We start from the raw sequence: 26891 nt of genomic DNA on the forward strand, positions 1-26891 counted from the left end.
TCTTGACTTTAAATATCGTGATCCGATACTAAGCGTGGTCTCGCGTTGACGTCTTCCTCGGGTACAACTTTCAAACATTGTTGGCTTGTAGCAATGTGAACGAGTTACCTTAAGCAATTTATTTTCAAAAAAGAAAAAGAAAAATGCCAGTTTGGGGAAGAAAGTTACGAAGAAAAGGAAAGCATTTCCTGAATTTTTCCTCTGTCGTGTTTTCTTCTTTGCAAGAGAAATCAGGCTCAGCATAATCCATCTTGACTACTGGAACTTGGACGATCCAGAGAATTTCGGAAAGATATAGGTTTTTATTATATTTAGAATGCCAAGTGGAAGAATTATAGACTAACTCCTCACCTAAATTGAAAGCTCTGTCACTTTTAAAGTACTTGCCTATATGTGGTCACTCTGAGTTTCCCAGTGGACAATTGCAATCAGCGTTAGGACCAAATTTATTCAGTTCCAGACTGCTGTGCCAAACACCGTGACAGATATCTGTGGGTCCTGTGAATGCAGTAAAAGACTGCGTTCGAGGAGCTAACGTTCTCGCAGGGGGAGGCAAAACACATACAAACTAATAAGGGAAGAAGAATTTCAAGCGGTGATAAATGCTGCGAGGAACCAAAAACTACAAACACAGAGAGTGGCTGTTTGGGGGTGACGGGGATACGGCACTGCTTCCGCTTGGGTTGTTCAGGAAGACCTCCTGGAGGAGTTGGCATCTGACCTGAGACGTGGCTGATGGGCAAGGAGACGGTTGTGTCTGCATCTAGGAGGAGAGACGTTAAGTGGAAGGACGAGCAAACACAGAGGCTGAGAGGTGGGGGTAAACGCCTGGGTTTGAGGGACCAAGAGTAGGCCAGCGTGGCTGGAACATGATCGGGAACGCGGAAGCCGGATCCAGATCGTGAAGGACCTGTTAAGGCCTTGGCGTTGGAAGCGCGTCTTTACTGTGATGGCGGCGGGACGCATTTGGAGGGCTTTAGCAGAGGTGTAATAGAATTTTCACGAGCACTTTCTAAAAGTCACGGCTGGTTCGTGGCGTGGAGAACGGACTGGAGGGGGCAGGCGCTGACCCGGGTAGACTAGTTGGCAGACCGCTCTGGGCTCAGGCAGGAGCTAGTGGCCCGGACTGGCGTTGTACCAGTGGAGATAGTAAGAGCTGATTGGACTCGGGATACGTTTTGGAGGGGAGCAGCCTGATAGACTTGCTGATGGATTTTGTGATGCGAGGTGTGAGACAAAGAGAAGCAACGAGGGCAACCTTCTCGTTTCTGACGTGGTGAGTGGCTTAGAAAGCGTTGCCGTCGATAGACGGAATGTTTGGGAGGAGCCGATCTGTGGGAAGATGTCAGTCATTGTGTTTTGACCTGCCGGGTCCTAGCGTGAAGTTGAACGGGCGGTGGGATACGAGCCCTCTCCTTCCGGGAGATGGTCCTGAAACGGTTGGGAGAGCTGATGTGATCCGTCTTAGGGTCACCCGACTCCAGAGGTCAGTTTCCCTGTAGACTTGACCCCGGGTGTCCGCCCTTTCCCTCGCACTTCTTTGCCCTGTGTTTGCACTTCCTCACGGTTTCTTGTTTCTTACCCACTGTACGGTGGGAAGGGTCCAGGCTCAGAGTCCTCAGACTGAATTAAAATCTTAGCCTTACCACCGGTCAGCGGTCTTGGTTTCACTTCTCTGACTCTAGTTCGTGGCTGAGGCGACAGACTGTGACGCCTGCCTCGCCTGTTCTTGGAGAGATTGTGCTAATAAACGCGAAGACCCTTTGAAGGTGAAAGTGCAACGTAAATTCAAGGGATGACCATTGTATTCTTATGCTTTCAGTAAACTTAGTCTTAGAAGCAGGTGGATTTATTGACGTTGTTGATGGTTGCAGGTGAGAGCACAGAGCCGGGATAAGCAGATAGAAGAAAGGATGCTGTCCCACAGGCAAGATGACAACAACAGGCATGCAACCAGGCACCAGGTATGGGCCTTGTTAAACTCTGGCCGCTCACAGTCTGAGAGCCAAGTCTGGGATCTCCTCTGCCCCGTTAACGGTCTTTAGGTCTATCTGTGCCTCTCGTTCCCTGTGGTATTTCTAAATAACTGGTCTTCAGTCATAAACTCAGAAGCGTTTTTGTTTTGTTTTGTTTTTCCAAAGAGTAAAATTTCGTGAAGCAAACACCTCTGCCTCATAAATGAAGGACCCGTGCTATTTATGATAATGATAGTAATAGTGATAAAAGATAATCCTCATTCTTTGAAAGATACACTTGCTGCTCTGTTTCCTCACTTTGCATCTACTTTTTAGCCCTTTGTTACTTTCAAACCCCTTCGCTTTGCTGGCATGTTTCCGAGGTCACCGGTGACTTTTCCTTAGCATTTGACACTTGTTGGTCATGTCATTTCTCTTCCATTTCTCTCTTCCCTTGGATTCTTAGATGCTGCTTTGCCCTAATTTGTCTACCTCTTTGAACGTTCGTGCTTGTTGATTACGCTTAAATTCCTAGTTCTTCCACGAATGCCTTTGGTCTTGGGTCTTGCTGTTTTTCTGCCTAACTCTGTGCCTATACCAAGAAGAAATTCTGCTTATCCTTCAAGGCCTTCAGCACCTCTCAGCCGTGGTAGGAATTCTTCCCAGATCTCCTATCAAGAATGAATTTCTTCCTCATCTGTTCCATTGTAATGTTCTCAGAAGGCCGGTTTAGCCTTTATCACAGTTCATCATACGGATGTCTGTTTTTGTGGTTAGATTGTAGGTGGATAGCAGAGGAAGGCATGGTGAGGAGGGAGAAGTTTGGGTTTGGAGCCAGACAGATCTGGATTTGAATACTGTGATTCTGTGACTCTACCTGTGTGGTCTTGGGCAGGTCAGCTAACCTCCCTAAACTTTCTGTCCTTGTAACACACCTGGCATTTTTTTGTTAATAAAAACGAGTGAAGAAGAATACCTACCTGGTAGGGTCGTCAGCTAACAAAATACCTATCCCCAGTGCTTGGCAGGTAATACGCACTCTGTAAGTGGTAGCTCTCCTTTTTTTCATTGTCTGTCTTGGGTTCTAATCTTTCTCAGTGTAAAAATTGTATTCCTTGTCGTATCAGTACTTGGAAAACAGTAAACGTTCAATACATGCTTACTGAATTGAAATCATCTTTATTTTATTCGTGTTGCTCTGGTGGAGACGTCCCTCCTTAATATGTGTTCTTTTGGGCTTAATATTTAAAATAAACATGAACTGCCTGTAACCACGGTGGTCTGGGAACCCAATTTGGAATTTGAAAATTGCCGTCATAGGCATAGGGTGGTCTTCACACGTCTGGCGTTTTTTTCTTCCCTGCCATGTTTTGTTTTGTTTCGTTTCATTTTGTTCTTCATTTTGAAACGTACTGACATAATGAGTTTTCTGGCTAGCTTCTCAGTTTTCTCTTTCCTTTCAGGCACCAACAGAGAGGCAGCTGCGGTATAAGGAAAAGGTGGCCGAACTCAGGAAGAAAAGGAATTCTGGGCTGAGCAAAGAGCAGAAAGAGAAATACATGGTGAGAAAACGTTGACCATTGGCATGAACTCTTGTAATTGCATGTGATTGCTTTTGGTTTCTAAACTCTGCTTTTCAGATTTGCTGTAAACGGTTAAATTTAGCCCCTTGAACAAATACCGAGATATTGGAGATGTCTGTATAAGGAAAAGTATTCCAACTGAGTGAGAGTCTGTGTATTTTTAATGGGAAAGCAAAATTCCTACATGATAAAGAGTATTAATTGGGGGATGTATTCTGTATAATAAGATTTCTTTGGTAGTATTTTAATTTTTTTCTAGTTTTAAAAGTAATGCACATTTGTAATAGGGAATACAGACCAATTAAGAAAAGTACAGGGGGGGCGCCTGGGTGGCGCAGTCGGTTAAGCGTCCGACTTCAGCCAGGTCACGATCTCGCGGTCCGTGAGTTCAAGCCCCGAGTCAGGCTCTGGGCTGATGGCTCAGAGCCTGGAGCCTGTTTCCGATTCTGTGTCTCCCTCTCTCTCTGCCCCTCCCCCGTTCATGCTCTGTCTCTCTGTCCCAAAAATAAATAAAAAAAACGTTGAAAAAAAAAAAAAAAGTACAGGGAAATAGGGACGCCTGGTTGGCTCAGTCAGAAAAGCATCGGACTCTTGATTTTGGGGTTGTGAGTTTGAGCCCCACATTGGGTGTAGTGGTTACTTAAAAGTAACCACAGTTAGCGTCTGGGGGGAGAGCCTCCTGACCTTTTCTGACCTTTTACATAATGCCTTATTTATGTCATTTGGATATTACTGTAAGTACAGCTTTGAATTTCTGTGTTTTCACTTAAATGGTTTGAACTAATTTCCTCAAGTTCATGAAAAATTCTTCAAAACACTTTTTGCATAAAATGTAAATAAAGACTTCTTTTAAATGTGATATGTGAATATATGTAATTGATAAAGATTTATAAACGTGTTCATAAATGCTTACTATTGAAAATACCAAAGGGCACCTGGGTGGCTCAGTTGGTGAAGCATCCGACTTTGCCTCAGGTCATGATCTCGCAGTTCATGGGTTCGAGCCCGCCTAAGGCTCTGAGCTACCCGCCTGGAGCCTGGAGCCTGCTTCAGATCTTGTGTCTCCCTCTCTCTCTCTGCCCCTCCCCCACTCGCACTCTGTCTCTCAAAAATGAATAAACGTTAAAGAAAAGAAAGAAAGAAAATACCAAAAATACAGAGAATAAAAATCACCCTCTGAGATGTAACCCCCTGGGTGTTTCGGTGTGTGATCTCTGGGTCTTTTTCTGATGTTTATTTTTTCATGGAATTGGAATTTTGGCTTCTTGAGTCATCAGACTAGATGGGTTGTGAGTGCTTAGACAGTCAGCGTGGCTTCACTAAGGCCAAAACGTGCCAAACTACGTATTTACTTTATTTGGTGGTCCTCCCTGCCCTGAGAATGAGAATCTTACGAATAAATGGCAACAGCCAGTAGGAGATGGATGGTGGGCTAATTTGTAGCTAAACACCTACACCAGACTGTTGGGTTTGTAGAGGGAGGGCTCTAGTATGAGGCTGACTGCTGCTTCCCGGGCTTTTATTCACATGTTGGGTAGATGGGGCATAAATAATACGGTGATAGCATTTATCGAGTGCTTGTGTGTTAGGTGTTATGGTTATGTTGTTCCCATCATTTCTAGGACAGCCCTCTATGACGGATGGCGTCTCACCTATTTCGTAGATAAGAATGGAGAGGTTTAGAGAGGTAATTTGCCCAGAAATCATATGAGTATAAGGAGTGTCCGAAGGAAAAGCTCCTGAAGTTTATCTTACAAACATCTACTTTGCAATAATTTGAGCTAGGTGATGGGGACCCAACCTTCCTGTTAAAAATGCTGGGTAGGGTATGTTTTTTAACTTAAAAAAAGATGTGTATGAAACTAGAAGAAATACTTTTAATACTGAGAACCTAAATCGTAGATAACAGAGTCCAAATTCAAAATACACTGGTCAGATGGGCCCAGAAGAACCTGAAGAAATTGTAATAGCTTCAAGATATTGGTGAATGGTTTTTTCACATGCTAATATGCGTGTGAACTCTATAATGGTCTCCCTAGGATGAGCCATCCACTCCACTTAACAACCATTATCTCCTATTCTCTGGGTGGGAGGTGGAGTCTAGGATCAAGTGGGAAGGGCTAGAATCGGAGGTTTAAAAGGGAAGTTTCCCCCGTGCCCTTCCTTTCCTGCGCAAGGATACTTTTCTCTACTATCATGGTGAGATTTGATACTAATTAAGAACTGGGTTATTTTTATGCTTCGGATTTTCTATGAATATTGCCTCTTTCTTCTTGCTTAATATTTAGTAAAATGTTTTTTAAAGAGGCCATCCTCTTTTGCCTGTGCACTTGGGCTGGAGATCTGAGTCGGGAGCTTTGGGCCTTTGGCAGACCGCAGTGGGTGCAGCGACTCGGGACAGAATTTACCAAGGACTCCTGAGCGCAGCTAACCCTTCCCCTTTGCAGCTTTCCCTTTCAGTCTAAACTCTCAGACTCTGAGTGTCAGAGATTTGGTTTTTTTGTTTTTTGTTTTGTCTAGGAATGTGTAGTGCCTTTGGGTTTGTTATATTTTTATTTATTTGTACTGTCATGCACATTTTCAGATGAAGAAATGGAGGCATAGAATTCTGATCCTCGAGGTGCTCATTTAGAGATAGAAGAATGAAGCTCCTTTTTGAAGGTGTAGGAGCATTTTCTTTCTAGATTCATTAGGGTGGATAGTGGTGGTTTTTGGCATTAACCTGATAGTGCGTCTTACGCTCAATTCCTGGTGTCGAGTATAATGCCTGGCATATAGTAGGCACTAAGTAAATAGCTTATAGTTGTGCTTGGCCCTCTGGTTGGCATCAGTTGAAATAGATGAAGTTCTTAGAAGCAGAGAGAATCACGCTCTGGCTATTTTCCTAGGAACACAGACAGACCTATGGGAATACTCGGGAACCTCTCTTGGAAAACCTGACTAGCGAATACGACTTGGATCTTTTCCGAAGAGCGCAAGCCCGGGCTTCAGAGGATTTGGTGAGTATGAAAACCTTCAAGCTCTGGACCACTTGGGAAGGGCATGTGGGACTGCCAAGAAGAATGATCAGCCATCAGTTGGCCAGGAATTAAACAAACGTACTTTGCCGCTTGAATCTCTTTCCCCTTCCCCCAGCTATCCAGCTTCGAGGTGATCCACCCCATTCATAGTTAAAATTAATTACCCCTCCTCCCTTCTCTTTCCTTTGCCTGATGGGTTTTCTCTCTCCCTTTCACCTCCCGGAAGGACCAGTTCCGGGTGTGGAGGTATTGAGGCTGGTAAAGACAATAGGTGCCCCTGGGTCTCAGTTGGGTAATTTGCAATTCTGAGAGCCTCTGGACTGGTTGATGCGCCTCTCCGTTCTCTTAACCCCCTCCAGGAACTTGGCTTAGGCTTAGCAGTTTCTTCAGCCCTTCCAGGCTAGCTCTAAAAGAATAGTGAAGAGGAATAATGGAAAAGACTGTAGGTGGATATTTTAGAAAATTCAGCGTTGACCTAGCCAAGTTTCATACATGAAGCTGGTTTTGTGTTCTGCTTTTTATTTACAGTTAGTTTTACACGTAGTTTTGATACCCTAGGCAGAATTTTCAACAACGTTGCTTTTAAAAACTGTGGTACCTCTGATTTAACAGATTAAATGTGTTGAGGGAAACTTAGCTTAAAACCTGAACATCCCGTTAAACCTTTTTTTTTTTTTAATTTTATCAAACACTTAATTTACAAATCCTCCTATAGACTTATTGGAAACTTAGAGGAGGCAGGGTTTGATAGCTGCCCTGGGCTGGGCTGGGTTGGGCTGCTGTGCTATGGCTGGCTTTCTCTGTTCTGCTCCGGAACAGAGCATTCCCCAGGTTAGTCTGTTTCACCGCTCTCCGCCTGGTTATGCTGACAAATTCTAGCGACTGAGCAGAGATAGATCCCCAAAAGTATTTTCTACTTTATCTGGAGTTTAGATTACAGAATTAAAGCACCCGTCCATGTTTCAGGAATGTTTTTTTTTCTCAGGGACCGAGGTTGAGAGGATGGCCCCCTATCCCAGTAGATTTCTGTCCCAACGATCCATAAGCTTTAGAAGCAGATCTCAAAGCACATTCTAGATACTCTCTTCTGTTTCATTTTAGAAGTGTCCAGTAAGGGTGGGGCATTTGCATTCTTGGTAGATTGCTTTAAAATTTCGTTTGGTGCAGGCTGGTTAAAAACAAAATTTTACCAAGGACTTGTTCTGAGGTTCAAGAGACAAGGCCTGGAGCATGGTAGGGGGGAGCAGAGAGAAGCCGCTTGCTGTCTGTTGAGACCTGTGCCAGGCAGTGTGTAGGCAGGAGTTTTCTAGAAGCCTTCCTGATTATCCATGCCCAGGTAGGTAGCCCTCCATAGTGCAGATTTCTCGTGAGTTAGAAGCCAGTTCTATTTTTCTCATAGCCTAGGGTGGTAGTATGCATAGTAAGCTAACTACGGGTTTTTTAATAACACAGATGATCAATTCTAATCTTCTGACTTTGGATTTCTTCTCCACACTAGGAGAAGTTACGGCTGCAAGGCCAAATCACAGAGGGGAGCAACATGATTAAAACAATTGCTTTTGGTCGTTATGAGCTCGATACTTGGTACCATTCTCCCTATCCTGAAGAGTATGCACGATTGGGACGTCTCTACATGTGCGAATTCTGTTTAAAATACATGAAGAGCCAAACGATACTCCGCCGGCACATGGTAAGTTGTCCGGGTCTGGGGTTCCGCAATCATGATGGTGATGAGCTTTGGAGCTCCAGATATTGCTGTCTGTCTGGATGGCCTTTATCCATGCATCTCTCCGTGGTCCATAGCAATGAGATGAAGGCATAGGAAATTGAAAGCCACATCTCAGGGTTGGGGGATTCAGCCTGTGGCAAGGTGTGCTGTGTTGGCACCTGAAACAACTGATGTCCCTTAACCACATCCTGTCATACACATTGCCTGCTCCTTTCTGTTTCTCCTTGGGATATAAATGACCTGCCTGCAGTTTTTATGTGTCCCAAGCTAGATGAAAACAAATAGACTTCATTAGATTAGACTTCATTAGACAGAGCAAGGACAACGTTGACTCACCTTTGTATATCCCTAGCAACCAGTGTGGGCAGTAAATGCCCAGTGACTGTTGAATGAATGCTTATTTAAAGGAGGCAAGTTATGAAATTTACAAAATGGGTCCTTTGGTGCCTTGTCAAGTTTAGTGCTTTCTGGTTCCTGAACATTGTCCTTCTGATTTAAATAGGAATAAAGACATGACACTCACTTTATTGGTTACTAGATATTTTGTAGCTTGAAGCCATTTTTCTTTCCCTAGTTGTGGGGTGAAAAGTCTTGTCTGAAACATGGGAATTTCTGGGAGCAGAGATGGGGAAAGACTGGAGCGTTTCCGGCAGGGAACCTTCCTTTCCCTGTTTCTGCAGTCACAGCATATTTGGCTCTAAAACCTTTCAGGGTGTCTTTTCTTCTGTTCCCTCCCCCCTTATTTTCCAGGATTTCCATATGGCCAGCATCTACAACCCAGGGTTTCTGTCTTTCCATTCTTCTCCCTAGTTGGGTTGGGGGATAACTGCATTTTTGTGTTCCCGTCGCTGAACACGTGGTCTGTAGTGTTGTGGCCCAGAACCGCCCCTGTGAATTAAGCCATTCAGACCCCTGCACGCTTGACTTCGGGTAGAGAGGGACTGCTGGAGAGATGGGCAGGACTGGTGGAGACACCAGTGTGGGGAGAGGGTGGGGAGCGGTACCAGAAGGCCTGGTCTCCAACCGTTGTAGACCATGAGGGGAAGCTAAAATACCGTGCTGCTGCGTGAAAGTAAGGCTGGTATTTTTATGGATGTGAACTTCTCACCATTTAAGTCTTTCTTCTTCCTTTTTGTTTCTGGTTATTTAGTGGCATTAACCAATGAAGTAGTCAAAAAGGGCAGGAAATAGTAGTAGAAGGGTAAAAAAAGGGTTTGGATAAATCTGAAGGCCAGGTAAACATTATGTGTATTTGAGGACCTCCTGCATTAAGTGAGGTGCAAGAATCGAATTTCCGGAAATGAAAACCTGTTTTCGTCCACACCTCCTCTGATTCCCATTGCTTTAGGAGTAATCACTGATGTGGGCCTTCTTTGGCCTTTTGGCCAAGAGTTTGGCTTCTGTTTCTAAACAAGTGAGTGTCACACTAATTAGGTTATTGGAAAGAGCCAGCATGAATAAGGAGGTGGATAAAGGAACAGACTGGGTGGAGCTTTCTGGAAGTAATTCCAGTTAATACTTGGATTTACATGTGACCAATTGGGCCATGATTCTTGAGTTGACCAAAAGTCACAATAAAACTTGGTAGAAAATGTTCCACGTACATGCGCTTCTTAAATGATATTTTAAAATGTATTCAGGGGCGCCTGGGTGGCTCAGTCGGTTAAGCGTCCGACTTCAGCTCAGGTCACGATCTCACGGTCTGTGAGTCCGTGAGTTCGAGCCCCGCGTCGGGCTCTGGGCTGATGGCTCGGAGCCTGGAGCCTGCTTCCGATTCTGTGTCTCCCTCTCTCTCTGCCCCTCCCCCGTTCATGCTCTGTCTCTCTCTGTCTCAAAAATGAAAAAAAAAATGTATTCACATAAAACTTTTGAAAAGAATTCATCCATGTACAGCAATGGCTGACAGCCTGCATTAAATCGGTTAAGAGGGCACCTGAGTGGCTTAGTCCATTAAGCGACTGACTTCAGCCCAGGTCATGATCTCAAGGTTCGTGAGTTCGAGCCCTGTGTCTGTGCTTACAGCTCAGAGCCTGGAATCTGCTTCAGATTCCGTGTCCCTCTCTCTCTGCCCCTCCCCTGCTTGTGCTGTCTCTGTCTTAAACTTTAAAAAAAAAATTAGATCTGTTAGCCATTGAAGGTGAGGAAAGGGGGGGGTACATTGTGCCCCCTTGTGGCCGGGTGCCCATTTACCCCTGCAGTTTCTTGTTGCTTGACTTTTTTTTTCCTTTTTTTTTTTTTTTTAAGCCACAGAAAGGACTTGCTCCTCCTATTCCTTATATACCAAAGGGAACACTTTGGTGGGGGTAGTTTTTATTACAGGCCTATTTTCTGATCTGAAAACAAGACTAATGGCTAGGTGGTAGCAAAGTTTACTGGTAAAGGTGAACGTCAAGTATTCTTGCCCTTACTTAGCAACTCTAAGCTGCTGGAAATAAGCTGCTTAAGAATTTCCTGTTGGCACAAGGCGTTTTATAATAAGGGTATTTTTTATTTATCTGTCTTTTACGTAGTAGATGATTTTAATCTCCTGGGTTGAAGCAGGGCCAGAATACCATCTAGAAATCTTGTTCTAAACTGCTATAAAAATACCATAAAAACATTACTATGGTTTTAGAAGACTTTAATTGTTTTACTGAAACAAACTCTCTCTTGCTGTACCTTCTCAAGTGTGTCAGCTGTCTGTCATCTCCGCTAACTAAAGTTTGACCTGTGATTCATTTTCCCTCTTGAGCGGTAGTCTTGTTGGGGAAAGCTTGTTTCCCTGATATGAATTCCATTCTCCTGCAGGCTAAATGTGTGTGGAAACACCCACCCGGCGACGAGATCTATCGCAAAGGCTCTGTCTCTGTGTTTGAAGTAGATGGCAAGAAGAACAAGGTAAACAGTGGCAGGAGGGGTGGCTGCGTCGGCGGCGGTGGTGGTGGTGGTGCATATTCACAGGCTTCAGAAGGCGTGTGTTTGGTCTCCATCTCGCCCTGTAAAGAAGATAAAGTTCAACTATTGACCAAAGTACACATGCCGTTTCATCAGCAATAATGATCTTTAATTTTAGGCCTTTATCTGATAAGTGTAGGAGTCGCTGGCCCACACATGAATTCTGTTTCTCGGTTTCCAGATCTACTGCCAAAACCTGTGCCTGTTGGCCAAGCTTTTTCTGGACCACAAGACATTATATTACGATGTGGAACCCTTCCTGTTTTATGTTATGACTGAAGCGGACAACACCGGCTGTCACCTGATTGGATATTTTTCCAAGGTCAGCAGGATCTGGAGATTAAGAAGCTAATGGCCACAGCAGGGGTGATTGATGTTGGCATATGGGGACCCAAATCACTGACAAGGAAGAGGCAGTACCCTGGACAGTGATGACCGCCCTTCCCTTGCAGGGGCGGGGGCTCGGGGCTCGGAAATCCATGTATCAAAGGCTGTTTAATGAAAATGTGCAATTCTTTATTGAAAGTTTCTGGTTTATTCATTTCTGGACTTGTGGGCTGGAGCTGCCTATTAATTATTGGCCAAGGCCCTGCCTGCTAACCCTTAAAACCCACATTTTGTAGTCAAGCCAACCCTCCTGGCTCTGCCCTCTGTTATTAGCCTAAAACCAGGAATATATTCCTTTTGCCTGGCTTTCTAGCTGGGCTCTTTTCAGTGATAACCCCACTGTGCCTTTGAAGACCGAAGGCCAGATTTTGCTTAGGACTTTTTAATATAAACTTTATTGAAGTGTAATCCACATACCATATGAGTCACTCATTCAGAGTGCATACTTAAGTGGTTTTTACTAGAGTTGTGCGGCAACGACACAGGCCCCACTGTTTTCGTTACCCTGGCGAGAAACCCCTAAGCAACATTCCACATTTCCACCCAACCCCTCCCAGCCCTCTATCTCTAGAAGTGTGCCTGTTGTGAACATTTGACATAAGCGGAATCCTCCAGAATGTGGTTTGCTTGTTGACCAACCCCTTCCAAACTGGGGGCTTACTCTTTGGGGTCTCCCTCCTTTCCAGTGGGCAACCCCCTTTAAAAAAAATAGCATTTACAGAGGGCTGCCCGAGACCAACTCAGCAGTCGAAACCTCAGACCTCCTTGCCTTGCGCTGTGACTATAAAGAACTCTGAGTCCGCCCCCTGAAAATGAGACTGATCCCAAGAGCTAGGGAAACCCTGGGATTAATGGCTTTGGCCATACCTAGTAGGTGTGGACGTTAACAGCTGTGAGCCGCTCCCTGGGACTGGTTAGCCAGATATTTGCCGGTGCCTAATTCTGAATCTGTGGGACTGCGGACCCCTCTGGTTCCAAACCCTCGTGACCTGCTTCCATCTGTTTGCTCTTGATTTCAGGAAAAGAATTCATTCCTCAACTACAATGTGTCCTGTATCCTTACCATGCCTCAGTACATGAGACAGGGCTATGGCAAGATGCTCATTGATTTCAGTAAGTGACACTGCTAAGGCCCACGCTCCACAAGGGGCAGGGGCTATGGGAACATTGTCATCTTTCTGTCCTGTGGTCCCTTTAGTTCCGGGCAGGCGTGTAGCAAGTGAATGAATATGTGGAGAAAAATCTGAGCAATTCCGGCCAGCCTGGTATGCAATGAACCTTCGTTGGACCAACCTGGAGTTGGTACCCGAGAGTAGGAGAAAGAGAGGATAGTGAAGTAAGCTTTTGAGGATTATCCCCGTTTGAGGCTTAGGAACAGCACATACGTGCATAAGGCTTCAAATCTGCTCCCGGATTAGGGATTTCGGTTTTGTAAGGCCTTGTCTAGAGGCAGTCCCTATATATATACCTGGTGGAGGCTTCGGGCCGCATCAATAGTGTATTCTGTATTTAGGAATTTATTTTTAAACCCCAAGTCAATACTCTCGGCACTTTGCCGTCACTTGTAGACACGCACACAGCAGCAAAAAGTCACTGCATTTTCTCAGCTCCAAACAAGCAGGTGCCTTGTTTCAGCATTCATGGTGTAAACAGATGTTTGTTTCACGATCCGTCAGTGCTACATTTTTCATATTTTTGTGCTTTTTGTTGCTGGTTGTATTTGTTGTAAATTTAACACTTATTTTTGAGAGAGAGAGAGAGACAGCAAGACAGCATAAATGGAGGAGGGGCAGAGAGGGAGACAGAATCTGAAGCCGGCTCCAGGCTCTGAGCTGTCCACACAGAGCCCGACGCGGGGCTCGAACCCACAAACCGCAAGATCATGACCTGAGCTGAAGTTGGACGCTCAACCGACTGAGCCACCCAGGTGGCCCTGTTGGTGATTTTAAATTGCCCCTGAGTGTAGTGCTGAAATGCCATCCAGAAAGGCTGTGGGGTGCCTCGCAGAGAAAATACCTGAGTTAGGCAGGCTTCATTCAGGCGTAGGTTGTGGTGCTATTGGCCGGAAGCTGGATGCTAAGGAGTCAACAATGTATGTTAAATAAGTTGTGAAACAGAAACACTTACAACAAGGTTACATAATGGCGGGTTGATGAAAATATGACCGAAGGCTCATAGAAACCGAACCCGGTATTTCCCCTAGGAGCGGTGGTGCGGTATTTGCCGTGACTTCAGAGAACATTTAACTTCTTGTAAATGATAATCAACTGTATTCTATGCAGGGTTCACTGGCCTATGACATGTTTTGGTCAAAATTAGAATTCTTAGAGTTAGCTTTCCAGCTTTTCCATGTTTAAACCACCTGGGAAGAGATGAAATCAGGAAGTGGAACAGTCCCACTACCGGGGTGGGGGTGTGTGTGTGTGCCTGTAACTCTGAAGAGGTGACACCTATCTTATAAACTTGTCTTCATGGAAAATTTCAAACATCCGTAAAAGTAGAATCATTGCCTAAAACCCTCTGTAATGAATGATTAGCATTTTCTGGCCAGTCTTGTTTTACCTCTGTTTCTACCCTCAATTACTTGGTTGTCTCTAAAAGAAAAGATCTATTTCAGGTTAAAACCTACACAAAACCAAACCTCCCCAAATCCCTTAATAACCTAAGTTAGAGTATTCAGATTTCCTTAATTTTATGATTTTGTTCCTTTAAAAAGCACACGTAATTATTTTTACTTCATTCCAAAGAGAATTGACATATTGGCATTGATAGATGTGGCTTGTAAATCACTTGCAGTCTGAAAGTTCCCACTCCATCTGTTTCTTGTTTTTCTTTGCTATTTATTTGTCGAAAGCAGGTTAGTTTCCCACTAAGGTTTCTCAGAGTGGAGTTTGTGGACTGCATCCCCATAACGAGATGTAGGTACTGAGATGATAATCTATTTGAAAAATTTTTAAATCTCCAAAAACACACAAAGTGACGTAATGAAATGGCTTCCCGTCTCTGTGCCCACTCCCCTGTTCCCAACACACACCTACAGGTAACCATTGTTCTAAAGTTTCTACGTGTGAAACCTTCTCGAGTTTTCTTCCTGTCTCCTACAAGTAAATATTAACATAACGTTCTTTCTTTTGGTTTATCCCGAGGTAGCATACCATACAGCAGCCACACTGTATTTTGTTGAATGTCTGAATCCTAACGTACCGCACAGCAGACGGTTCTCGTTAGGCCTGCCACGTTGGCACAATGTCGTTTGCCGTTCGGATGAAATAACAGTGTGTGTTCCATTCCCTGGCAGGTTATTTGCTTTCCAAAGTGGAAGAAAAAGTTGGCTCCCCGGAACGCCCGCTCTCCGACCTGGGACTCATAAGCTATCGCAGTTACTGGAAAGAAGTGCTTCTCCGTTACCTGCATAATTTCCAAGGCAAAGAGATTTCTATCAAAGGTTGGTGTTTTGACTCTTGAAGATGGTTGGTACCCAAGATGTTAATGCCACTGGATAGTCCAGCTTTTCCACTGGCCCCGCTGTGCGTGTAACCTGCAAAGAGAATGCCTCATTCTGTGTCTCATCTGAATATGAGAATAGAAGGCCCACTGAATACAGGGCACTGCAGAGACTCTCCCTAAATGTGCCTTCGGGTTCCAGAGCGTTTGGCCCCTTGGGAATGGTTATCGATTCGGTTGCACAAACCTGGGGTTGGTAACAAAAGTCCAGAAAGAAGAAAAACGTTTATTTTCCATCAGGTCTTTTGGCACACACAGGAGCTGGTAAGACATCCCTGTATATTTACGCCAGGGTGGAAGAATTTAATCAGGTCTGTCTTTGACCTTGATTTCCATAGGGGCCGGAGTGATTTCCTGCTGTACTATTCCTCTTTTGTAGTTATTAGAACCGGTCAAATGAATGTTTTGTAAACTTTTTCTGAACAGGTTGGGTTGAGTATCAAAGATTCCAACCATTTGGATTTCCTCTAAGGGGGGGGGGGGGGTGGCGGGTAGCGAGGCTCAGTTGGGGGTTTGAGGGTTTGCACTTTGGCCAGGTTCTCAATAGTGCTTCTATTTCAGAAATTAGCCAGGAGACAGCTGTGAATCCTGTGGATATTGTCAGCACTCTGCAAGCCCTTCAGATGCTCAAGTACTGGAAAGGAAAACATCTAGTTTTAAAGAGACAGGTAAAGTTTTTGTCAGCTGCTGGCTCATGGCTAAATGTCTCTTAAGGCTTAACAGCGAAGTGGGGGCTTAACACCCAAAAGGCAGCCCTCTCTTTTTTTCCTTTTTTTTAATGTTTAGTGTTTTGGAGAGAGAGAGACAGTGAGTGGAGGAGGGGCAGAGAGAGGGAGACACAGAATCCAAAACAGGCTCTGAGCTGTCAGCACAGAGCCTGACTCGGGGCTCAAACTCACGAACCATGAGATCACAACCTGAGCCGAAGTCGGACGCTTAACCGACTGAGCCACCCAGGTGCCCCCTGCCTTCTCTTCTTAAAGGAAGAGTTTGCTTAGATACACCTTTCACTGGGTCTCTCTCTCTCTCTCTTTTTTTTTTTTTCATAGGCAGCAATGTCTGTTAGGCTTGTCTCCCTCCTATCTTCCCCTCTCAGAAACCTTGGGTAAGCTCCTGTCTCAGATTCAGATGACACAAGTGAAGCCGCTCAGTTAAGCAGCTTTGTGTCCCACAGTACTCGTGTCGTTGCGTGATTTTCTTCGATTGGAAAAAATTGCCCATCTGTAGAGGGGAATCTTCGTAGACCGCAGGGCTCGTGCAAGTGCTTTTAAATTCCTTTAACATGTGGCGCAGTCGGTTAAGTGTCCGACTTCAGCCAGGTCACGATCTCGCGGTCTGTGAGTTCGAGCCCCGCGTCAGGCTCTGGGCTGATGGCTCAGAGCCTGGAGCCTGCTTCCGATTCTGTGTCTCCCTCTCTCTCTGCCCCTCCCCCGTTCATGCTCTGTCTCTCTCTGTCCCAAAAATAAATAAAAAACGTTGAAAAAAAAAAAAATTAAAAAAAAAATAAATTCCTTTAACAAATTCCATCTCAAGTCATGGCCACTTTTAATTTGATTTGGTTGACTCCTGTATAAGAAGGGAAGATGAATAATTTTCACTTCTTACGGAGGACACAGTAGGAAGAAACGGATTCTGCGGGAAAGAATTTTGTAAATCCGGAGATATTTTTATACCTCTTTCGCACCTTAGCATATCATTAAACTTGGGGTGATTCCTTCCTGACTGACCAGCATTTTGGAATCTGTATGTACAAAGACATTTTCGTTGAACGCGTATAATAATTTTTCCTGTTGTTCTCCCTCCCCCAGGACCTGATTGATGAGTGGATAGCCAAGGAGGCCAAAAGATCCAACTCCAATAAAACCATGGATCCGAGCTGTTTAAAATGGACCCCTCCCAAGGGCACTTAAAGTGACCTGTTACTCTGAGCCAGCGAACCCCAGCAGTAGGAATCCGTACCCTAGGGATCTGTCTGTCATTTCTGTTGCTCTTGTGATTGGCAAGTACAGTATCCTCTGGGAAGGCCATGCCCCTCAGGACTGTCCTGGCTCCGAGCCTCACGTACTCTGCAGACGCTGGTTCTGAGGAACTGTTGTTTCGGCCTCAGTGAGGTTGCCTGGATGGGATCTCGAGTAGACTTGAGCACAGATCCCTCGTAGCACTGACCCAAGGTGTTCTGTTTGGTACTGTACCTGTCCAGTCACTGGTTCCCCTCGTGCCCTCTAGCCCCTTCAGGTTGTGTTGTGTCTCCCGAACTTTGTAATAGTGCATCTTGCTGCCCCGGTCACCAGACTTCCAAATAACGGTTGTCGCCACCAGGACCTTTCTAGTTCCTCCTTAACGTGTATTTTTTTTTTTTTTTTTTTTTTTTTTTTTTTTTTTTGGAAGAGCAGGAAAGAGGGAACGCTTGTGAGTGTGTGCCCACTCGGAGGGGTCCATTCCCTTTGGATTTTTATCTCCCTTGCAGTTTTTTCCCCCCCACCATTTCTATTGAAAGGTCTGGTTTTGATCAGCGTCCAGCTGACCGGAGACCTGTAGTTTTTAACTTGGTAACAGTATGTAATTTATCCGAATGAAATGGAGAAGGATGGTCGAGAGGTGGTGATTCTGTCCCTGGCGTTCACCTGCAGTGAACTTGCAGTGTCTCGGGGGAAGCCAATGAGTGCTCCTTGCCTCCCCGGGAAGTGCCCAGTCCTGAATGTATTCTCCTCCCCTAACTCCCCGCCCCGTTTTATGTACATCTGCAGGTGCCAAAATAATGTCCAGGTCGCACGCTCCCTGGGTCGTTAGGCTGCACGGACCTTTCCCCAGGACCCGCCAGTCCGATCTGGCACACACCCTTACTTCTGTCCCAGTCGCGGTGATTTTTTTTTTTTTTTTTTTTTTTTGCCCGGACATCCCTGGAGAAGTAGGAAGTGACCGCGAGGGACTTCCGGATCTCCTCTCAGCCCATGACTCAGCAGGGCAGAGTGGCCACCCCCCGCCAACGTTGGCTCCTCTTCGACAGTGCCTCACCCTCCCCTCTTGAACTGAAGCACTCCTGCCCTTCCAAGAACTCCTCCTCCATTTCCTTTTTTGGGATCTGCCACCGTCCCTACCCAACCTCCCCCCCCCCCCCCCCCGCCCCGCCCATTCTCTGGTCTCCTATTTTTGGTTTCAAGCAAAGGAAGAGATGCTCCCTCTAATTTCTGTCCGGCCCATTATAACCTGCTATCTTGGGGCAGCTTTTGATGTAGGACCCGCCACCCTTCCCAACTTGGTCGCCTCCAACACCGCTGTCTTCGTGTGGAGCCCTCCCCACAATCCCGACTCTGGTCATTTGTGCCTTTCTCCTGTCATCTCTGTACACTACTTATACTCACTGTGGGTTGGGGGGAGCTAATTTTAAGCATGTTCAGTGGCAGCTCCCTGCCAGTTTCAGTGTCACTGTTAAAAGTTTATCCAAAAGCAACTTCACTGGGGGTTTTCTTAAGGGGTAAAGGCCTTTTATCGAAGCTAACCCTTCCCCACATGTGGTAGAATGTGCTGTTCTATATCTACTCCTCAATAAAGCATGTTCTCTGCTCAAGCCCGTTTTGCGCAGGAGCCTTTCTTTGTCTGGACGGGGTGCCGAGGACCCGGCGCTCCTAGTGCGCGCGCTTGGGGTTTATCTTCCCCGGCAGTAAGCTGACTGTTGAGGGATGTGGTTTGTGGCTGTGGAATTTTTTTGTTGTCTTCTCTGATGCAGGCTATCTATAGAGGGAGTGATTGCTCCGAACTCTTCTCGGTGGGATGGCTTCTCTCTGCCTCACTCAGTTGCCGCTAATAGGTATGCATAGCAGTGATGGGTCGGTATTCCTTTTTTTTTTTTTTTTTTTTTAAAGTAAGCTGTATGCTCAACGTGGGGCTCGAACTCCTAAATCCGAGATCGAGAGTCACATGTGCTACAAACTGAGCCAGCCTGGTGCCTCATTATTATTAGTGCATTTTCCTGTGATTCCAAGTGCAAAGGAACCAGCAGGAAGTTGGATAGCCGGGGTACAGTGGCTACTTGGAGTGGAGTGGGGACAGGTTTCCCTCTCTTCACTAAGCTCCTTTGTTAATAGCATTATCTCCTCCTAGTCGCTGACGCCCAAGTTGAGAGGCTTTCTGAAAGGAGCTCATTTGCCCTGGAACGTTTACCCAGTGCAGGAAAAGGAAGGCTGGCACAGTTGAGTGGCCGACTCTTGATTTTGGCTCACGTCATAGTCTTGCGGTTTCCAGAACAAGCCCCTGGTCGGGCTCCACGCTCACAGCACGGAGCCTACTTGGGATTCTCTCCCTCTCAGTCCCTCCCCCTCTTGCTTACTCTCTTTTAAAATATATAAATTCTTAAAAAAGAAACAAAGACCCTTCTTAAACTCTTAGAATGATGTATACCCAAATCTCCCTATTCTAGATATTTGTATCAAAGGGAAATTCTGCTCACTCGCATTTCTTTTCTTTTTTTCTTTTTTTTAATGTTTTTATTTATTTTTGAGACAGACTGAGCATGAGCAGGGGAGGGGCAGAGAGAGAGAGAGGGAGACATAGAATCTGAAGCAGGCTCCAGGCTCAGAGCTGTCATCACGGAGCCCGACGTGGGGGGCTCGAACCCACTGACTGAGATCACGACCTGAGCTGAAGTCGGACGCTTCACCGACTGAGCCACCCAGGCGCCCCTGCTCGCTCACATTTCTAAAACATTGGAATGCGTCATGTGAGCCATGAGCCTGGAATGCTGAGGTCAGGGCACTAGAAGTTTTCTCGCGCACAGTCCGGATCCCAAGACTCAGCTGATTGCCACCCAACGTGCCTTACGGAAAAGTAAAAGATTTCTCTGGTTTAAATCCCCTACAGGTATGGGAACAGAGTGTTCACTTCCTGGGCGATTTTGTGTAAGACTGACCCCTCTGACTCTTTTTACCTGCACAAAAGCAACTCGGCTGCTTACGCTCTTTTCTAGCAGAACAAGTCTGGAATTACTCCTGGATCCAGCTCCTGAAACCCTCTAAGTGGAAGCGCCTACTCTATTTCCGGAGGAGAAGGGAGCCCTGGCGTGTGCTGGCTACTTCCTGTATATGCTTGGCACTGCCATGAGCCTTCCCACTGCCTCTCTGGCCCTCACGTCGGCCCCACGCAGGAGTAATTCACACTGGTTCTGCAGGACGCCTGGAGCCTAAGGTGACAAACAATGAAGGCAGAACATTCATTTTGTAGTCTGTCCAGCGTGAGAACCTAACACCCTACCCTCTATCTTTCTCCTCCACGTTTTTGGTTCCATGATAATCAAGTCATCCCCCCCCACCCCTCCACTTTAAAAAAAAAATTTAATGTTTATTTTGGAGAGAGCGTGAACAGGATGAGGAGCAGAGAGAGAGGGAGACACAGAATCTGAAGCAGGCTCCAGGCTCCGAGCTGTCCGCACGGAGCCCGACGCGGGGCTCGAACTCACCAACCGCAAGATCATGCCCTGAGCCAAAATCAGACGCTCCACCGACTGAGCCATCCATCCATGCACCCCAGTCATCCTCCCCCTTTTGGATTTCCTTGCTTCAGCCACAGGCACCCATACTTCCAGTGGTTTCCGTTGCAAGAAAAATAACGTGGAAACTTTCAGATGAAGGAAAGGACTTCAGTTGACCCTATAAGCAGCAGCTGGGGGCCAGAGACCCTGAACCAGGAAGCAGAAGCTTTGCCCTGTCTGGTGCTGCTGATTTTAGGATTGAGCTATTCAGTAAGCATCCTCCTTCCTGAGGTTTCCTTTCCTCCTCATACCTCGCTCTTCTTCATGGGAAAATTGGAGGCTCAGAGTTCTTGCTGCTGGATTATAGAAACCAAGTCCTGATTCCCTCTGATTCCAGACCCGTTAACGATGCCGTCATGAGCCCCGTGATCCCTCTGCCTGTTATTCCCATTTCTCCCAAGGAAGTAGAGGGAGTCAAGTGATTTTTTTTTTTTTTTTTTTTAAACAATATGGTTTACCCTGTATAGGCCAAGATGACGCTTGTGATTGTTAGCTTTGTTTTTGTCCCTGTAGTTCTGGGCAGATGGCCTGCCTAGGGTTGGGAATGGTCTTGCATGGAGTTGATGCGAAAAGTAGTTGGTTCGAATGGAGGTTGGGGCTACATCTGAAAGGCCAGTAGGAAAACAGACCACAGCTTACGGTACACATTTCTGGAATATGGAATGGGATGGAAAGCGTCGACTTACGGTGTATTAGTAACTTCACCTTCCTGCCTTTTCATCCAAAGAGCCACTGATAGGCCAAATGGCATCCAGGAAGTGCAGGTTGTGTGACCGGTGCCGGGGTCACGCGTCATAGCTCTCTGCAGAGACTATCATTTTTTTTCTTCTGACCTTTTGAGAAAAACTAGCCTTGGATCTTCTGGAATGCACGCGATGCTGATACGCACCCATTTGTCTACAGTTCAGGAGACCCCGCCTTCGAAGTCCATTCCTGCATTGAGGTTCAGAAATAAGAAACTTGGTTTGTGAAAGCTTCTGTGAGCAAGTGTGAACCCCGCCTTCACACCCCCCCCTCCCCCCCAGAGCCCTCAACTGGTTTGTGTGTGCAGGCTCAAATGACCGGTCCCACGGAGTAAGGTAAAGTGACCGCTGAGGGAGCGGGCCTGGCTCGCTGTGGCTCTACACTTCCTCCCGTGGCCTCCCAAGCGTGCATATACACAAAACGCGGCACGGGGTTCTGCGTGTTAGGATAAAGTGAAAACTTGGTTAACTATGTGGGTGTGTGCTAGGAGTTGTAGACACGATCTTTTTTTTTTTTTTTTTTTTTTAGCGTTTTATTTATTTTTGAGACAGAGTCAGAGCATGAACGGGGGAGGGTCAGAGAGAGGGAGACACAGAATCCGAAACAGGCTCCAGGCTCTGAGGCGGTCAGCACAGAGCCCGACGCGGGGCTCGAACTCACGGACCGCGACATCATGACCTGAGCTGAAGTCGGCCCGCTTAACCGACTGAGCCACCCAGGCGCCCCGTAGACACGATCTTTGGTCTTCAGCTGGGTCATGGAATTCTAAGCACTAGACGTGCCGGATTTGCCCCGGCACTTTCTGCTCCAAACTTGTATGACTGCCTCTCCCAGACTGTCTCCTGCCGAGGGGGGCAGTGTAATTGCCCACTTCCTTTGTGGTGTCTTCCAACCAAATGCCAGTGTCACCGAGGAGGAAACAAAGGACTGCCCGGTGGTGACAAATGCCCCTGGTGCTGAAATACCAGTTTGTCTCCTCTGCCTTGTGCAAGACCTTAGAGATGCCAGTCGTGTGGCCGCCATTTGCGAGTTTGGGGGCTTGTTTATTTGTGCCAAGAGTGGAGAAAAATAACCTGTGCTGTTGCACAACACGGGCTCCGTTGCTCGCCCCAGACGGTCTCTGAGATATAAACACCTTTATCCTTGACCCGTCACGTTCATTCCAAGCAGCCTTCCCTTCTTCACTGGGGGGTTCGTTCTGGGAACAGCTCACCTTCTATTTATTCCAGAGTTATTAGAAACCTACACTCTTTCTCTCTCTCTCTCTCTCTCTCTCTCTCTCTCTCTCTCTCCTCACACACACACACACACACACACACACGTGTGGTAGATCATCTCCAGAGCTGGCCACCAGCAGTCTCTGCCATTTCTGGCTATGTGTTCTGTTCCTCCCAGCAAGACCCATCCTTTTCCTTCTGGAGAGTGGGCTGGACTCTTCACTTGTTTTGACCCCTTGAATGAGGCAGAAGTGATAGGCTGGCGGCTTCCGCTTTTGCTGTGGGAAACCAGCTGAGATGTTTCCACACCCGAAGCTTGAGCGAAAGTGAAGAGTGAGGGCTTGAGCGAAAGTGAAGAGTGAAGAAGAGAGACCGGGCGTGGGAGGAGGTGCAGAAGTGGAATACAGAGATCCCAGGCCTCCCTCCTGAATGCGGCCTCGGCAGTGACCCCTGCTGGCATCGCTTGAAACTAAAACGCAAGGGTGAAATACCGTTCGAAGCCCTTCCTTGCAGATGATTTTGAACACACAGCGTTGGGCAAGGGCAGAAGAGAACTTTCGAAATGCAAGGACAGGAATTGAGTTTGGCCCTGTAGGTTGCCTCAGGTGGTTGCTGTGACTGGAAACCAGATGTGCCTGGCAAAGGGCCACCCCCTGTGTAAACTCCAGGGGCACTATTCCTAGGCCATACTACGGCAGCCTGGGAGCCACTTGTGTGGCTCATTCAGCTTGTTTCAGCTGTCAAGTTGCTTCTGAGGTCCCTGCCTGGCCTTGGAATCTGCACTACCTCCTTATGGAAGCGGTTCAGGAAGAGTGGAGAATATCCTGCTGTCCAGACGTGGCTCGTCGCCTCCCTGCTCATCCATGGGGCTTTCCAATGCTTGTTGGATAAGGTCACATTCATCCTGGCGTTCAAGTCTTTCCATAAGCCGGCTCAGCTCACATGGCCTTGGTGGTTCCCCTACAAACAGCCTCAGAGTGCAGCTGGCTTAGTCTCTACCCCCTCTTCTCTTTTTTCTGGATAGTCCCTCCCCTAAGTGTGTTCCACTGAACCCTATAGTATGGGCAAAAAGGATACTGTAGCCACACAAGCTAGGAAATCAACTCAGTTAAAAAGTAGCGGTATGTTTCTTGACTTCAGAGCTTCCCAAAACCTCCCTCTTGGGCTTTTCCTAGAGGAAAACACAGTAACATTTCCTAAAACGATCCAATCTGGAAGGAGACTCCTGCAAGACTGGTATGCTGGGGGGGGGGGGGGGGTGGGTGGGTAGACATTTGGAAGTTTCTTCCCCACCAATTGAAATGGCCCAGCTAAAAAGGAGTTCCTTGTGAAGCCTTAATTCTGCCTGGGACTTGTCTGTACAGTTATGGCGTAGACCAAGCGAGTGGAGGGGTTTGGGTGTTTGGAGCGAAGGCACCTTGGCTCAAATCCTGGGTCTGCCATTTCCCCGTGTAACTTCAAGCACGTGGCTTATTGTCACCTGCAGAGTGAGGATAGTAACTATGAAGGAAATTGTCTTGCAGAATGCCTGGCTTATACACAGATGTTCATTACACAGATGTTCATTTGTCAAAAAAAAAAAGCCTTGCAGTCTCCTGGAGGAGGCAGATATGAATACATATGATTTCTAATTGTGATCAGTGCTGCTAAGGGAAAAGGACCTGGGGTGGGGGCAGCAGTGGAGGCCGCTGGTTGAGCTTGGTTATCAAGGAATCGCTGAGAAGACCCTTATCTAGAACAATGAGTTGGCCAGGGGTGGGGGAGTGGAGGGATGGGGCAGCTCTCCCAAGGCAGAGAGAGCCTGGGTATGGAGCCGGGTGTAGGGAGCCTGGTGGTGTGTGAGGGCCTGAGAGCCCAGCTGTGGGGGAAGGAACAGAGCACAGGACTTGGAGGCCTTGACTGTCGGGTTTATCCCTGGAAGCTGGACTGCGGCCAGCAGGGGCTGGCGGGATCCGATTTCCCATTTTAAAAGGTCATGCTCTGGGTGGCGCATAGATGGGGGTGGGACTGGCAGTCAGGTGGGAAAGCAAGGAAGTAGGGGGGGTGTCGCCCTCCTGGCAAGGGAAGACCTCGGTTTGCACAAAGGGTGGTCGTGGAGGGGGCAGGAATTTGAGATGGATTTTGGAGAAGCCAAGAACTGGGGGACGTATTCGATGTGAGGCACGAGGAGTAGAGAGAGGGTGGCTCCCAGGTTTCTACTGGGCACGCAGAGGTGCCATTTGTGGAGATGCCCACCATGGTGGGTGGGGGGGCGGGAGGGGTGGAGGAGTGCCTTTGGGGCGGTCGGTGAAGAGTTCAGCGTTAGCACCTGCTGAGGTTGAGAACCACACGGTATGTTGTGTGATAAGCAGTGGCTGCGATTATTTATCTCAGGTACCTGTATTAAGTTTGGCTCCCTCATGCTCTCTAGAGACAGAGACTCCCCGAGGACAGGAATGTGTGAGCCCTTCTGTCAAAACACTCTCCAAGGACCTCTAGGCGCCAAGCCCTACTTTGGCTCTGGGATAAAGACGCATGGATGTGGTCCGCGTGCTTGAGAAACCCTGCTGACGGGACGTGAGCTAGAAGATCCCATATTGAGTGATGTCATGGAAGTATGCGCAAGGTGCTTTGGAAACTCAGAGGCGGGAGTGAATGAGTAGTTCCCAGCTCGGAAAGCTTTTCAGAGACATTGACCTCTGAGTAAGAATTCCCCAGCATGGTAGGTGCGGAACCAGAAGTTGAGGGAACGTGGTGGGGGGTGAGATCAGGATCAATGGAGAGCTGGGAGTGGCCTTTGCACATCTCAATCCCCCCTGTAAGGCTCGTTAGATCTTCAAGGACAAATCTGTGTCCCCCTTCTTCCGTCTGAGTTCCTGGCCCAGTGCCGGCACGGAGAGGCAGCTCACTAAATATTTGGTGACTCCAGCTTCTCTTAAATGTCCCAAAATTCAGTCCTCTTTGCCACTCCTTCAATTTGGGCTATGACAGTGACCCGCCTCTTGGGACCACGGCACTGGGTGGGGGACGGGGATAGGAGTTCAGGAGTGGATGGAGTAAGGGATGCATTAACTGGGGAATTCTGCAGGGGTGTCTGGAGAGGGCTTGCACCGCCCCCACTCCCATCTGGCTCACTGGCCGTGCGTGAGGTGGGAGAAGGAAGAACGGGGAGACCTGAGGTTGATTCGGGCTCATGATGAACAGGATGGAGGCTATTTTATTACAGGTCGAATAGAGGGATCTATCTTAACTGGTTGTGCTGACCCCATCTGGCTGCCCTTACTGGTCTCTGCTTTCACTGAAACCTTCCCCGGCACCCAGATGAAGGGCCTGCCCTCTCCTCCAGTGCCGTCTTCCCTCCCTTTAAAAACAGCCTGGGGGCGCCTGGGTGGCTCAGTCGGTTAAGCGTCTGACTTCGGCTCAGGTCATGATCTCACGGGTCGTGAGTTCAAGCAAGCCCCACGTCGGGCTCTGTGCTGACAGCTCAGAGCCTGGAGCCTGTTTCGGATTCTGTGTCTCCCTCTCTCTCTCTGACCCCCCCCCACCCCCACCGTTCATGCCCTGTCTCTCTCTGTCTCAAAAATAAATATTAAAAAATTTTTTTAAGTATAAAAATAAAAACAGCCTGGCCACCCCACTCCCAAAAGATCAGATGTACCCCTCCCAAAAAACCTCTAGCCCGTTTCCTCCTTTGTGGAGAGAGGGACACAGAAGCTAAATGTTATGTACCCTAGGGAATTAATGAATTGTCTTCTGCTGAGCCCTCACAACTCCTTACTCGTTCCTTTACGTAGCCCCTCCACGCTTACATCCCTAGCTTTGCCCTCCGTGGTTTCATTCTGGTTGCAGGCCTATTTCTAAGCATCCCAGAGTCCTCTGTGCCCTGCCTGCCTATTAACCCCTGGGGCTGCGACAGTGTCTCCCATCAGACTGGGGGCTCCCTAAGGGTAGGAAGTGTTTCGTTGCTCCGGAGCTCTCCCCAGTGCTCAGCATGAACTAGCTGCCTGTGTCCCAAAAGCAAAGCAGTTACTTGAAGAGCCCCTTTTATACATGAGAATTGATGAAGGAGGACCTGGGATCCAATTCTTCTCCAGGTCAGTGGACCCATGGATTCGGGTCGTTGAGATGATGACCTGTGAGTAGGGAAAAGGGTGTCTGCTTTCAGGCTGGGGCTGTCCTGCTTACCTGTGTCCCAAAGGTGGGGACCAGGGCTGTTTAGAATTTTCCCTTTGCGGTTCTGGAAAAGACCTCGCCTGCTGCCCTGCTGGGCCCCTGGGCATTCCTGCCATCTACCCTGTGCCAGAGAAGAAACTGC

At 47.3% G+C, this 26891-nt stretch overlaps 1 protein-coding gene across 3 annotated transcripts in view; it reads left to right on the forward strand.

Moving 5' to 3' along the window:
* The window catches only part of KAT7 (lysine acetyltransferase 7), a 31732-nt gene extending 13052 nt beyond the window's left edge, over positions 1-18680 (forward strand). For 2 of the 3 annotated variants that reach the window (XM_019415823.2, XM_019415821.2), the window contains 10 exons: positions 1875-1964; positions 3419-3517; positions 6427-6537; positions 8057-8248; positions 11075-11164; positions 11403-11543; positions 12628-12721; positions 14907-15053; positions 15674-15780; positions 16921-18680. In XM_019415823.2, the coding sequence (XP_019271368.1) occupies positions 1875-1964; positions 3419-3517; positions 6427-6537; positions 8057-8248; positions 11075-11164; positions 11403-11543; positions 12628-12721; positions 14907-15053; positions 15674-15780; positions 16921-17022 (1173 nt within the window). In that variant the 3' untranslated portion in view covers positions 17023-18680. The remainder of the gene's footprint in view (positions 1-1874; positions 1965-3418; positions 3518-6426; positions 6538-8056; positions 8249-11074; positions 11165-11402; positions 11544-12627; positions 12722-14906; positions 15054-15673; positions 15781-16920) is intronic. The other variant, XM_019415822.2, reaches the window with a different exon arrangement.
* Positions 18681-26891: the final 8211 nt, after the last annotated feature.

Source organism: Panthera pardus, unplaced genomic scaffold (assembly GCF_024362965.1).
Source record: "Panthera pardus isolate Hobbes unplaced genomic scaffold, ASM2436296v1 HiC_scaffold_3, whole genome shotgun sequence".
In the NCBI taxonomy this organism is placed as follows: domain Eukaryota; kingdom Metazoa; phylum Chordata; class Mammalia; order Carnivora; family Felidae; genus Panthera; species Panthera pardus.